General features: G+C 41.2%; 1 protein-coding gene across 3 annotated transcripts in view; it reads left to right on the top strand.

Annotated features, from left to right (window-relative positions):
- Positions 1 to 14,752, top strand: part of Rbm33 (RNA binding motif protein 33) — a 103,529-nt gene that overhangs the window by 46,913 nt on the left and 41,864 nt on the right. For all 3 annotated transcript variants that reach the window (XM_047560385.1, XM_047560384.1, XM_047560383.1), the window contains 3 exons: positions 2,584 to 2,792; positions 6,191 to 6,473; positions 9,877 to 9,935. In XM_047560385.1, coding sequence (XP_047416341.1) covers positions 2,584 to 2,792; positions 6,191 to 6,473; positions 9,877 to 9,935 — 551 coding nt within the window. The remainder of the gene's footprint in view (positions 1 to 2,583; positions 2,793 to 6,190; positions 6,474 to 9,876; positions 9,936 to 14,752) is intronic.

Here is a 14,752-nt window from a genome sequence, read left to right as displayed (position 1 = left end):
ATTAATGTTGAAAATGTGCCATTCTTTAAGGAAAAAAAAAAAAAAAAAAAGTAATGCTTGTAGTCCCCCATTTGACCCTAAAACTTCACATGTGAAATAATGAGTTCTCTTCCAAATCTAGGAGAGAGTTTTGGTACTTTGTCTTTTGTTCATATTCAGATATAGGGTGTTATCCTTAATGGTGGAAAACACTAATTCAGATACATGACAGTCTTGACCATTAAGAAATCTAAAGCACAACTGTTGACTGGTATTTTGAATTCAAATTGAATTAGAAGTAGAGTTTTGGGTTTTCTTCTAAGTTAAGATCTTAGTTGGTACACTTTTTTCCTGAGTCAGGATTGTGGAAATGAAACCTTATAGGAAAAGATTTGAATGCTTGTTTTCTCACTTTTCCCAAGGTTGGTGTGAGACTACATACCCAGAAGATACATTAAGTCGTTATATGCACCATAGGGTGTAAATGGTGATTCTCTTAAGGAAGGTGGTTGAGCAGTTGCCAGAACATGCATGTGTAGGGAAATGACGTATTTTGAATGAAAATGTCAGTACTGTTCTCTATTAATGAGGTGTCATTGACAGTTTGTCACAGGTGAGACCTGGGAGCTCAGACCTGTGGGTTCTGTTATCCTAGGAAGTAGACCTCAGATGGTCTTTGAAAGCAATGCAAGTAAGCTGTAAATAAACAAGAGGCCATGTTTGTTTTAGTAGGCCTTCTTCTGTATTATCTGGAAGCACATGTCCAGATTGTATGTTAAACTAAGTCTCATTGGCACATGAAGTATGTTAAATTGTTTTTTATTGCTTTAGCTTAAAAAAACCCTGCTTCTAATACCTACATAGTGTTCTCTTCAACTAATATCCTTAGTTAATTTCATTTAAGGATCTGTGGGAAAACATTTTCATATAGTGATAAACAGTTCAAGATTGTTAGTGCCAGCAGTCATGTACTGTTCTGTTTATCCTGTTTCCTGTATTTGCAAGGTTTTGAAAAATTTCTTGGTTCAGTTATCTTGTTTAAAAAAACAAAACAAAACAACTCAGAGGATCATTTGCTAGTTTGTTTTGCCAAATTGTGTATTCCATAAGTATTTATTCACTTTACAACTGTTATACAATTATTTGCTTGAAAACATGTTCTTAACATTTTAGAAGGGGACAATGTAGTATAAAACTTGGTTATTTTGCTCTGTATCTCTATGTTAGTATCTGGACACAATGCAGAAAACAGTTAAAGGGAAATTAACATTTCAGTTGAAGTTACAAATGTAATTTCCATCCTGTCATATTTTGGTGACCTTTTGTGACAGCTTGTCTCAATTGGAGGAAAGCATTTTTACTTGCTGATTAAAGATGTCATTTGAAACCATTTTATTACTGAGGATAGTGAAATTAATCTTGACACTCAGAACCACTAGAAAAATAATTGCTGATTCACCACATAAAATGTGTGTGTGAACCAATCATGTAGTCAAGATTAGAATAAAAGTCTGTGCTAGTTAAAAGATTAAATTTTCTTTCAAAAAGGGTTTAGATTCATTTGAAGGGGAGGAGGATACCAAAGAAACAAGCTTCAAAATGAAATGTGGCTCAGAGATTTTGGAAGAGTTTGGGGACAGTGATAAGAGTCCAAGAGGTGAACTTCATTGATAGTTAAAATCTATCCTTCACTGGAGAAGAATGTCTAAGAGTCTTCAGTAGTATTCAGCAACCTGCTGAGAAAATACACATTTATTAGTATAAGATCTGTTATCACACCTTAGATATTATTTAAAATAAAGGGTTTCTATTAGATAAATTGGGTTTTTCCCTTTAGGACCTTGGAATACTATGCCATTGGAAGTTCCCTGGGGCCCCACCACTGTGTCCTGTGCCCCTGATGTGGGGGTCAGGGAGGCAGAGTTAGGCACCTGCTTGATTCTCCCACCCCCCATTTGCATTGGTGAGCTTTCCTCTATGTGACTGCTCTCACAAGACATCCTTGTCACACTGCATGGATGTAAGGGATCTTCACAGGTGTTTTTTTTTTTTTTAATCAGTAGGGAGTATTTGAAATGAAATAGTATTAAATAAGTTTTCCATTTTTTAGGAAAATTACTTTGAATAATTTGACTTTAAGTGTGCCTTCATTAATAGCTTTCTTTTAAAATCAGAATGATTAGGACTTTGTTCTTTTGAGTCTTTGTGCTGTTGTTCTGACTGGCTTCAGGGAGAAAGCCATGCCGCTGTGGGACTCGGGGGAGAGCCCTGCCAGTGCCAGCTACTGGCAGAAAAGGAGCCTGGCTGCAGAGTGCCCGCGGCCCCTGGCTGCCGCCGCTCTAGAGCTTCACTCCACACGTTACGGAGGTCTCAAGTGAAAAGACGTTCACATTTTAGGTGAACTTGAGTTTTATTGAAGCAGAGGAGAGCCTTCGTCTGACAGACCTCACCGCCCACAGCGCCACGCTCGCTCCTGCTGTTCCAGGAGTTGGGGTGGGCAGAGAACTTGCTGGGCTCCACGGTCCTGTGTCTTTCCTCTTTTCTCCCCTTGAGTTCAGTTTGGGTGTTTGAAGGTATCTAACACATGTGCATCTCTTCAAATAGAGCTTTCAGCAGAAGCCAAAGCTGCATTGCTTGAATTCGAAGAAAGAGAGCGGCAGCACAAGCAGGGCCGCTACGGCTCCCGGCGGGGAGGAAGGAGAGGCGGCTCTCTGATGTGCCGAGGAATGGGCGACCAGAGGAGAGAGGGCAGCGAGCGGGGCAGGATGAAGGACCACAGGCCCGCTCTGCTTCCTGCACAGCCTCCTGTCGTGGTAATCCTGTGCTTTTACTCCTGCAGCCTGACAGCTTGGGGACATTGCAAGTGTGTTTCTGTGGTGGCGTGTTCTGGGCTCACCTCTTCTGGTCCGAAATTAAAGATAAGCAATAGGACTCCTGCATGAAGTTTCTGCTTGGCACTCAGATGCAGTTTCATACATAGATTTTGAAATTCAGTCCTCCAGTGTCTGAATACCAATAACCTGTGCCACAGTTACTTCCAGAGGAAGACCTGACAACCTGATGTCCAGTGGCCAGGCCACCCTGCTCTTCTTCCCCTGGCGAGTTGTTCTCCAAACCTTGATGTTATTGCATACAGAGTTGAGGCAGGAGTGGATTGCATTTTAGAACTATTTTTTCCTTTACACTGTTTACCACAGGTTTTTTCTTAAATAGCAGTTTCTCTTAGACTAATAACCATATCCTATTCATAAAATTTATTCATAATTTAAGAATGTGTCACATAATTTTAATTTAAGCTGGATTTCTCCTAGTATGACTTGGAAGCAGAGACAGGAGTTGTAGTGATTTCTGAATGATGGTGGCTTCTGGCTTTCTCCTTTAGAAGGCAGGGTTTGGAAGAAATGTACTTAGTGCAAAGCTGTGTATGGTGTCTCCCACATGTCCTGCTTATGCTTTTACCGCTCCTTTCTTCAGGGCAGAAACGTTGTTTTAGGAGTCATTCATTTGTGAAATGACAACAGAAAGGGTGATTTTTTTTTTTTTTGGCCTTAGCGTGAAGATCCAGTTTTGATATCTCAGCAGGGAGGAGAAGCATGTGGCATGTTGGCACCTGCTGTTGTGCACACAGTTGCTGGGTCTCAGTCACCTCTTATAGTACACAGTCTAACCTTTAGTTTCTTTTTCCTTCCCTGCCCCCTGTGCACCACCCCAAGACTTTATTTGCCGTATGTGGCACTGCCATTTTTGTTATTGTGGCCTCTTGGGGGAGACTGTTGCACATGAGACCAGGTTTTGCAGAACTGTGTCTCTGTGATGCTGGGAAAGTCACAGAACTGCCTACTTCTTCCACTAAGAGGAGGAGGAGTAGGACATGAGCTGCCTGCCTTCCTAGAGAAGTTACTGCTCTGAAAGAGTGCGTGTGAATACTCTTAATGGCTGTCCCAGAAATTTAGGGTGCCCTGTATCCTGACAGTCAGGTCGTGTTGTTGGATTCTGATGGGACTGATTCAGGCTGCCCAGCCAAACAAATAGCTGCCTGACTAGTCTGGCCAGTGCTGCAGCCTCCTCTTTGCTGTCCATGGTGCTTGGCCGTTGCCAGTTACTTCAAAGGTCAGGTCCATCTGCAGTGAACTTACTTCCCCAGGCATCCTCTCCTCTCCTCTTCCACCTAGTGCTATACTGGGCTTTCACTCTTCATCCCCACGTTCTGGAAGAACTCTTGGTTTGTGTCTGCCCACCTCCCCTTGGTCAATGCCTTGCTCTTGGCTTCCATTATTCTTGCTTTCTGGGACTGTGCTCTCGGTGGGTGCTGGCCGATTGTGGGCACCTATCCTGGGGCCCGCACTCTGGATCTTGGGCATCACTGTTGCTGGTTTTGACTTGAGTTGCTCTTCTTTAGATGTATGAGGTTTTGTTTGTACCTGTTCTGTCCCTCCTCCACTGTGATGTTGTCATAGGTGTATTGTTTTGGTAAGAATGTGTAAAATCCATTCTTTACAGTTAGGAAGTACCTGCCCCTCACATGGGTCACCTCTCATGTCTCACTCTCTTCTCCCTCATGCCCCCTTGCCCTCTCTGTGGGAGTGTCTTCTCCACTTGGCCTCTTCCCAACTCTGGTCTCTCCATTGCCACCTGTCCCTGTCCCTGTCCACATGGACATTTTACAGGCCCTACACTTCTTGTTTCAAAGCACACAGGATTTTCCCTTGCGACTCCATTATGCTCTTAATCATGACCATGTTTGGTAGTCATTTTCATTTCCTCTACAGCGTACCTGGGGTATCCCTATATCAGTTAACACACTCTGTGGGGCTGTGGTAGTGAGTAAGATGTGCATGTGTGTACAGAGGTGATGAATGAGAAGAGTGTCCTGGATCCTGGGAGCAAGAGAAAGTCAATTTAAGCTGGTTCTGGAATCTTTGAAAAGCTGTCCCCTGAGGAAGGATAGCCAGCCCTGGTTTAATTATAAAATCCTACTCCCTGTTCCTCTGCAGTGTCTCCTTGGTCTTCATCAGACCTTGGCCGTTTCTCTCACTTGCTTCTCGCCATGGCCTATTAATGGGTCTTGTTTCCTTCTTAGCCTGGTTCATCCCACATGCTGCCATGAGTGGTTCTCTTCCTGTCATGAGGGATTCCTCGTCATGCGTGTTGTATATGGTGTAATAACGAATCTTTCAGTTGGAGTCCAGGAACCCTTCATGATGTGGTATCATCCCAGGAAAAATTGCTTGTTAAATTAGACAGCTGCAGAAGCAGTGTTCTACTGCTAGTTAGCTGTGGGACCAGTTTGGTGGTTAAAAAAAAAAAACGTAGGGAATCAGATTGTCAGGATTGTGTTTCCAGCTCTTTGTTTCTGAACACCTCCTGAGTATTGTAAAGAGGCTGATAGGAAGACTCACCTGGGATTGTCGGGAGCTAGGTCCAGTACTTCCTGTGTGGACAGCACAGTGGACATTTCAAATGCGGAGGGGCACAGAACACCACTGCAGCTGCTGTGAGATTCTTCCTCTTTAATAGCCATTGGACTGAACAGCCAGGGATCTTTGACCAGCTGGGGCTGTACTTTTCCTGTCCTCGCCCTCTTTCTTTCTCCTTTTACATGCTGTGCCACGCTGGTCTCCTTGTTTACTGAACAGCTGGTCCTTCCTCCCTGGTCTTCTGTAAGGTGGTTCTGTTACTTACCTGCTCGGCCTTTCCTTCTCTTCCTTCATAGTCTGGTATACTCGCCAGCTTCTCCATGAAGTGTCCCTCCGTCTCCTGGGGTGGCTCTCTTTGGCTCTGGCACTTTCTTCTGCCTGCTTTCTGTAGCAGGGTTGTACGCATGCTCCTGCCTGCCTCCAGACTCCTGCAGGAGGAGGAGCGGAGGAGCGGGGTCGGCTGTGCACGAGGCTGAGCAGGGCTTCTGTCCTGATCCTGGTCACTTTTACCCACGGTAGGCAGCACCATTTTGAATTTTTATTCAAAGTTCATGCTGGCTGTTTTGGGGCTACCATTTTCCCCCACTTGCCTTAGAGAGATAGGCTGACTGAGACATCAGCCCTCTTGTGAGTAGTGGACCAGCTTATTTATCCCCTGATTTTTATACAGGTTGTTACTATGAACTTGTCTTAACTGTTAGAAGCTAGTCAGTGTAAACTTGTAACACATCAGCATTCCTTTACTTTTCCTCTAAATGTTGATTTCTGTCCACCTTCTTTCCTATGGTTTTTAGACTCACTCTCCGAGACTAATCCCACCTCCACAGCCTCAGCCTCCACCTCCACCTCCGCCTCCTCAGCAGCAGCCAATCAGAAGTCTGTTCCAGCAGCAGCAGCTACAACCTCTGCTTCCCCTGCAGCACCCACATCACCCTTCCCCACCTCAGGGAGTGCACATGCCCCCCCAGATAGAGACCCCGAGGATGATGCTGACGCCCCCTCCTGTGACGCCACAGCAACCCAAGAACATCCACATCAACCCACACTTCAAGGGGACGGTGGTGACCCCTGTTCAAGGTGCGTGCTTTCTTCAGTGCAGTTGGTGATAGCGTGGGTCACTGCGAGTCTGAAGGCATTCACCAGTCACCTGGTCACTGTGGCAGAGCAGTTTCGTGGTCAAGATGGTTCTTTCTGTGGCTCCTTCCCCATTCCCTTAGACATGTTGGCTTGATGACCAAGCCCATTTCTTCAAAGTGTAAATCTCTTTATTCTATGATTGAGCAGAAAGTACTTGGCCATCCCTTGTCCTACAAGACTTTGGAAGGGCAGGGAGTGTGTGCCCTGTGGACCAGCACAGTGCCCGTGTCTCAGAAGCTGTGGGATGAAGGGATGGGGAGCATGTGCCTGTGAAGGGAGGAGTGTCTCTCATTAAAGTGCTTTCTCTGTGTACCATCTATAGCTGCTTCTCCAAGTTTAATTTGTCAGGATGATTTTAGTTATAGCAGCATCTAATATTGGGTGATTCCGTGTTAAATACAGTAGAAAGCTGGCAGTTGGTTAAGATACATATTTTTTTTTAACCTGAAATAAATGAGTTAGTATTAGAACTGCAGAGTGGCGAAGGTGTAAAGAAACCCAGGATGTCTTTGAGGAGAGCAGGTGGTTTAAAAGGAGAATGAGTCAGTGTGTAGGATCTGCTCTCCTGGAGTGCAGGATGCAGGCGTAGCACCTTGAAGCTCTTCGTGAGAGACAGAGCATGTAAGGTCTGCTCTGAACTCCTGGACATTTTCACCACAAACTCTGGATCATATGCCACGTGTTCTTGTCTTTACTGTACCTTTGATCTTCAGAGGTTAAACATGGGGAGAGGTTAAACATGTCCTTGTGGGTACAGACAGGGACACTAGAAATAGTTCTTCATTCAGTAGAGAGCCGCTGAACTTAAGCATAAGTCCACAGTGCTCTCTGGGGAGGCTGAGCATCAAGTACACACCCCAAACCAGCATCTCAGAGCTTTATGCGGGCAAAAATACATTAAAAGTATTTAAAAATATTCTATCTTGATGGCACCTATTTTTTCTTAAGAGGATGAAGAGTGTTCCTTTATATTATAGTTTAGCCAATTTTGATGGAAGTCTAACTTGTTTGCCAAAATTTCACTACTGCAGTTATTGTATGAATTAAAAACAGTGCATTAAATACATGGGATAATGGGTTTGACTGCACTTGAAATATTGCAAGTTCGAAGTTCTCTTCTCACAGTAGGGACTACAGGGCCCCAGTGAGGATGGTTCATAGACCCTGAATCTTCTGGGCCAAGAGCCTGCTCTGTCTCTCTCACATCTGTTCTCAGCCGCTCTCTTTTTTCTTTTTGGTCTGTCTTCTTTTTAATAAAAGAAAAAGTCCATGCTGGGGAGATAGCTCAGTTGGTAGAGTGCTTGCCTCAGAAGCACAAGACCCTGGGTTCAGTCCCCAGCACTACAAAAAACAAAAACAAAAGTTTCAGTGCTGGGAGTGTTGCTCAGTGGTAGAGTGACTTGACTGCCTAGCATTAGTGAGGCACTGGGTTCAATCCTCAGCACCATATAAAAATAAATAAAATGAAGGTATTGTGTCCAGCTACAACTTAAAAAAAAATCGAAAAAAAACAACAACAACAACAACAAAAAAAGACTATTGCTTTATAGAAATTACCAGCTCATTAGAGGCCTCTGTAAGATTTTGTTGCTTATAATCAGATTTCTTCCTGGAGATTCCATCTTTACTTCTCATTTCTCCAGTTAAAAGAGGCTTGGTATTTTTACCACTTCATTATATTGAAATTATTTTTGAGAACTGACACTTAGATTCCAAGTTTATGTAAGTGGTACTATGGTAGAGTTGTGGTAGAGCTGGGTGTTTTATATGTAGTACCTAATTTAAAAGTGTCCTTGTGTTGGTTAACAGGTCTGTTATTTCCTCTTCACCTGCACTATAATCTTCTGCAGTCAGAGGCATTTTAGTTTTTTCTTTGTCTGTTTAGTCTCATGCTTCATATAGTTCGACATAATAAAAAAAATCAGCTCTATAGAATTGGGGGTCTGCATCCTCTCTTATATAAAGTCTTACAGATTGACCCACTCTCCTTTTTCACTTCCCTTTGATTGGGGTACTCTCAAGATAAGAATGCACTTCTGCCATTTTTACATTTTCTAAAGTAAGTTCCTCTGGATCACATTTTTGCATTTGATCAAGCAGTGACACATTCTGCAAACGTTACCAGTAATTTCGATTGATTCTTAAGGTGTCTTGTTTCTGTATTTCTTATTTACCAAAAACTTCTTCAGCTAGAAGTATGCTGTATCAGGCTTTATCTGATGTGTATTAGTTTGCCATAACATGCACCAGCCTGGGGGCTTAGCCAGTAGAAATTTACTCCCTTAGTCTGCAGGCTGAATGACCCAGGTGAAGGCATGGGTGGGCTGGTTCCTCAGAGGCCTCCCATGTCTTGCAAGTGGCCATCTTCTCCCTAGGTGTGTGCATGTTCGTGACTAAATTTCCCCTTCCTATGAGGACAGTGATCAGGTTGGATTAGAGTCCACCATGAAGATCTCATTTTGCCTAAAACTTTACTCCATGTATATGACCCTTGAGGTACTGGACCTCAGCATATGAAGTTGAGGTGGGGTGAAAGGAATCCAGTTTATTTGGTGGTGCCTGATCATCTTAGGGCTTCTGGGAGCATCCAGTCACACATTGAAATGAAACACAGTGTGTGTGAAGGTGGTGAGCCTTTCAAAACTAAAATCAGTATAGTACTTGAGATGCTTTAAAGAGCTTGACACATCTCAGCCTTGAGATCTGAAACTAAATCTCACTTCTTCCCTACCATAGGATGTTTTCCTTAAAAGTGATTGAATCCTTGTTCTTCTGGTAGATTGATGAGAATTCTGCCTGTTTCTAAACAAAAACAAAAGTCTTGGCAGGATAGATTATTTGATGGTTCTTTGTGAGAGTTTGACCATCTTCTCCAATTCTCAGGGTATGCTGTTTCCCTCTCCCTGCCTGCCCTATTTTGTCCCTCCCTTCATCTCTTCTCTGGGTTTCTTCTGGTGGGTCTAGATTTAAATGGATATATGATTGGGGTAGGAAATAAACTGGAATGTGATACACTGGATTACCTGGGGAGGGATATGGAAAACAAACTAGGTTTTGTATTTTAGAGGAGCGCTCTCTTGTTGCAAAATGTTTTAGTTCTAAATAGTAATTCACTATTCAGATGAAACTTTGGCTTGTGCTATTGTATGCTGAAAGAAACCTTGTCTCCCTTCTTTCATGGAGTCGTGAAAAGTACCAAGTTCTCAGTTTATGTGTAGACCTAATAGATTATGACGTGCAGTACACATAGCGTGTATTTCATATTTGTCTGCATAGAAGTCTTCCTTTTCCAGTGGGTCTGGATGCCAAGGCCATGGTTGTAATGTGACCTATTTTCTTGCAGTGCCCTTGCTGCCCGTACCAAGCCAGCCGAGGCCTGCCGTGGGACCCCAGCGATTCCCAGTGAGTAGCAGCTGCTCCTTCTGCTCTGATGGGGAAGAGCATACATTCACTAACAATATTAATACCACACATGCAAGGATTGGTAAATATTGACCTGAGTCTCTGTAGTGGAAAATGTTTGTTAAAAGCTTAAAGTCAGTAGATTTTTGAAAGCAGAATTAATTTTGTTTAACTGTAAAATTGTTGAATTGGGATCATCAGTGGGATGCCTTTTGCCTTAAAGAATATAAATTCTGATTTGTTATTGCCCTTAAGTGGGAAGGAAAGGTCCTTGGCTTTATGAGAAAGCTTGGTGGGGACAAGTGTGTATGAGGTAAGTTTGTCAAACTCTAGGAGATAAAAATGAAATCTCCTTGTTTTTTCAAAAGCAATACCAAAGTATTGAGCCAGTCATCTTATATTTTTAACTGAAAATTTCCACTTTATATTTAAAACAAAGCGTATTCATATTCTCTTTGGCACATACAGATGCACACACTTGTCTGTACTTTCCATAATTTTGTCTGTAATGAGAAAAATGTCTATTAACTGGTCATTTTCATTTAAATATGTACATTTTACTTCAGTTGAATTTTTGGTTTGATTGGTAGGCCATTCCTAATTTTATTAAACCAGTGAATATATGTTCTTTTTAAAAATTGTGAGAAAAAAATGAACCAGATAATAAAAATTTCAAGTTATTTGTATGTAAACCTGAGAGCTTTATTTAGGCTAAGCAGTCTAATTTTCAGGAAATGTCAATATAATGGCCTATTTGGCTTTGATGCATTTATGTATGGCATTTACAAACAAGTTTGAATGAAGAACCTGCATGTTTAATCAGATGATTATTCACAATATTTAATCAGTACTAGATTTAAGGTTCTGTGCAGTTGTTAGAAGCTGACTTGATTTGTAGTCATTATTTATGAATTTTGTGATTTCTGAAACTGCTTCTTAACTGTTCTCATTCCTATATTTAGCTGTTTTTTTTTTCTTTATAGAGTACTTACCAAGCTCTAAAGATTTGTTCTTTTCAAAAAATTATTTGAGTACCAAACCCTATTCAAAGCAGTTGTCTAAATAGCTAAGTTTTGTGGTTTTTTTTTTTTTTTTAATCTTTTGTGGTACCAGGGATTGAATCCAGTGGCGCTTGAGCACTGGGCCACTTCCCCAGCCCTTTTAAATGTTGGGATGTGGTCTCTAAGTTGCTTAGGGCGTTGCTAAGTTGCTGAAGCTGGCTTTGAACTTGGGATCCTCCTGCCTCAGCCTCCCAAGCTGCTGGGATTACAGGTGTGCCCAGCATTAGCTAAGTTTTATTAATTGCATTACCCAAGGATAATGTGTGATTTTAGTCCTTAGTTACACTTCTTCCAATGAAGTAGTTTATCTGCTAGTTATTGTAAAGCACCAACATTTTTAAGCATTATTTACCTTTTCTTAGGATTGTGAACATCTATGTTCACATGATTATTGGACTTGTTTTCATCTTTCATTTGAATTATAGGGATAAAATTTGATGTGAAAAAGCAATTATAGTTTTAAGAACTAGACATTGAAGCACTGTTTGTAATTGATATTTTTGTAAAAAGTTTGTTCAATATAACATTAGAAGTTATTTTAAGGGACCAAAACCTTAGAACGAGGATATTACAGGAGAAAAATAAAATAAAATTTTTGTGACTAATTGAACTCATTTTTAAGTTAAGTGTATTGCTCTGAGGATGGTAAATACTGTTGAACTGTCTGTGATTGCAGAAATTCCTGCAAGACATAAAGTCTTTGGTCTTGAGATGGGAAGTCTGTGGTGTTAGGAAATGTGTGGGCTGTGTGTAATTCTGAGAAAATGTCTTCTGTAGCCCAGCACTCACCACTTTCTGATCTAGGACATGCCTGCCTTTTAAGCCCTACGTGCGAGATCTCAGGCTGAAGTCCCAGTGCATTGTGCTATGAAAAATGCAGTGCTTTGCTTCTATAGTCATTTTCTTTTGGAGAAAACAACCAAATATAGAGCCTGTTCAAAAAATACAGTAGAGGTAGAGTGCTTTTTTGGTTTTTGTTTTCTGGTTTTTGGTGGTGCTGGGGGTTGAACCCAAGGTCTTGTGCATGCTAGCTACTAGCTGAGCTATATTCCCAGCCCAAGGTGCAGTGTTTTTTAAAAGTTTCTTTCCTATCACTTTCCTTAAGCCAAATCTGTGTTGGGTAACCTTGTTTTCCCCCTTTAAACTCAGTTACTGTGACTGAAAGCTTGATATGGTAGACATTTAACAAGGATCTACATTATGCCAAGTGCTCTGCATTGTGCTGCTCCCTAAACTGTAAAATAAACCTAGCATAATTAAATGAAGCCTGATTTATATCTTAAACTAATTTTCATTTGTGTAAAATTATTGAAGTAGTGAAGACAGTATTGTGGTTTATTGACGCCCATTGGAGTTTCTCCCTGCTGGCCATGTACTCTGCAGGCTTTGTTCTAGTACTCCTCTGTAGTGGAGGTTCAGTTAGTATTCATTACATGGAGTTTGGCTTTACAAAATGACTACACGAACACATACACAAATAGGTAAAGCATTCAAATTATGAAGCCTAATACTGAATTCATCATAGAGTCTATTGGATTCAGTGTATTTCCTTGCTACATAAAACTGGATTTGAATTCAGAAGTCTTTGTGCCAGCTTTTTAAAAAAATTTTTATATGTTGGTTGACCTTTATTTTATTCATTTATTTATATGTGGTACTGAAAATTGAACCCAGTGCCTCAACGTGCTAGGTAAGCGCTCTATCGCTGAGCCACAACCCCAGCCTCTTCATGCCAGGTTTTAATGAAACTGTCAGCTAAACAAGAGAAGGTTCATTGTGATGTTGTCTTCCCAGCTTAGCCCCTTCAAACTAACCCACTGCTCTGAGGACAGGTGCTCTGCTACAGCACTTACACAGAGCGCACATAGGGTTCCTCCTATCATGAGAGCTGTGAATTTATACTTGTTTCTGAGGTTGTCTGTAGGTAAACTTCTTTACAGAGCCCCAGTCTTCGTATGCTCAGTGGTTCAGACTTCTGGCCTTTACCCTAGAAGGTGTGAACACAGTGTTGTTGGGTAAATGTGCACAGGCATTTAATATTGAGTTATTTTGTCATTTATTAGAAGCCCTACATAGAGTAAGTAGTACAGAGAAGGGGTGTGTATTATAATCTATATTTCTTACTTCATTTGTTGTTGTCTTCAGGGACACATAGTGAATTTTGCACACTAGAACTACATCCTGCACACTGACCTGAACAAGAATCTAGCTTTGTAACCACGTGAATAAAGAGAGCAAAGAGCAGACAGTAGGCAGAAGTAGCACTGGATTTGTCTTCTCTGGTACTGGGAATGGAAACCCAGGAGCCCTGTACCACTGAGCTACGTCCTCAGCTCTTTTTACTTTTTATTTTGAGGTGGGATCTCACTGAGGTGCCATGCTGGCCTAGATCTTTCATTCTTCTTTCGTAGCCTCCGGAGTAGCTGGAATTGCAGACAAGGCTACTGTGCCCAGCCATAGATTTCCAAACCTTGAAGGGTCTTACAGAGAGAATTTGACACTTGTGCTGAGATGCTCCCTTTCCCCAGCAGTGGTAGACTTTACTTGCTTGAAAGTCAATTGTATGAAAATATTAGACATACTTAATTTATGACTAATATGTCTACACATTTCCTAAGTGACAGTGCCTCCAGCTCTACCCCCAACCCCACACTAAGAGGACTTGCACATGTTAGGCAAGCATTCTGCCACTGAATTATACCTCCAACCATGCCTCCAGTTTTTTAATTAACAGTTACAGAGAAGACTAGGCAAGCCAATATGAAACACTTTTTCATGCAATTATTTAACATTTTAAAATAATGTTATTATTTTAAAATGTTTTTAAAATTCAAATCCTGGGCCAAAATAGGTATTCTAGGCTATGCTTGATGTAGTAAGATGAACAGTTTTATTTCTTCTTAATGAGTATTATCAAATTGAATAAGCAGTTTCTAAAAGTTTTGAATGTCAAAGTGATGTGTCATAAGAAAAAGACCCTTATTTTTTATCATCTTGCAAGACATTGCTTTAGCTGTTGGCACATTTGGAGGAATTCTGTGAAGCATTTTGTTCTGCTAAGAATTTTATGCATGTACTTAATTTTAGTTATAGATACAGTCATTAGTGCTAAACTCTTTCTTACCTGACTTATTTCCAGTGGCCATTTTATTTTTTCAAATCAGTTAAAAATCTCTTTTGCAAATATAAAGCATATCTCAGTTGTTAACCATATCAGTTTTGATTCTCATATCAGAATTTTAATCTTCCCAGCATAGAGCATTTCAGTTACTGGCAGTGGAAGTGCCATTATGCCACAGGGTTCACAGGCCTTCCTTTGTGGCTCCTTGCCATGGCCAGTCTTTCCGTCTGGCTTCCCACCACCTACCAGGCTACTCTTTGCATTCATGTCAGGACCTCTGAATGTAATTTCACATATCATTTGTTTTTGTTTTTATAGGGAAGAAGGGATGGGGTAGCTAGTCTACCTTAATCATAGTCAGGTTGTTTTTCATTCCAAATGTTTTTTGTTTTACACATTAGTAGTCTAATTTGTTTTCTTTCCCAAGGACTGTCCCTGATATTTTGTCACTAATATGAAGTTACAAGTCCTTTCCTTCTCTGCGTTTTCCAGTCATGTGTTTGTCCTCAGAGAGATGTTGGTTTTGAAGTTTGTTCACTTAAAGTAACTCTAAAATGTCAATTGTTGGAATATTTTAAAGTGTTGCTTTGAGATTTCTCCAGTGCATTTATTTTTCTGTTTTAGTGCAATTGCTG

The sequence above is a fragment of the Sciurus carolinensis genome, chromosome 8, assembly GCF_902686445.1.
Source record: "Sciurus carolinensis chromosome 8, mSciCar1.2, whole genome shotgun sequence".
Classification (NCBI taxonomy): Eukaryota; Metazoa; Chordata; class Mammalia; order Rodentia; family Sciuridae; genus Sciurus; species Sciurus carolinensis.
This window is presented reverse-complemented; position numbering and strand designations above follow the sequence as displayed.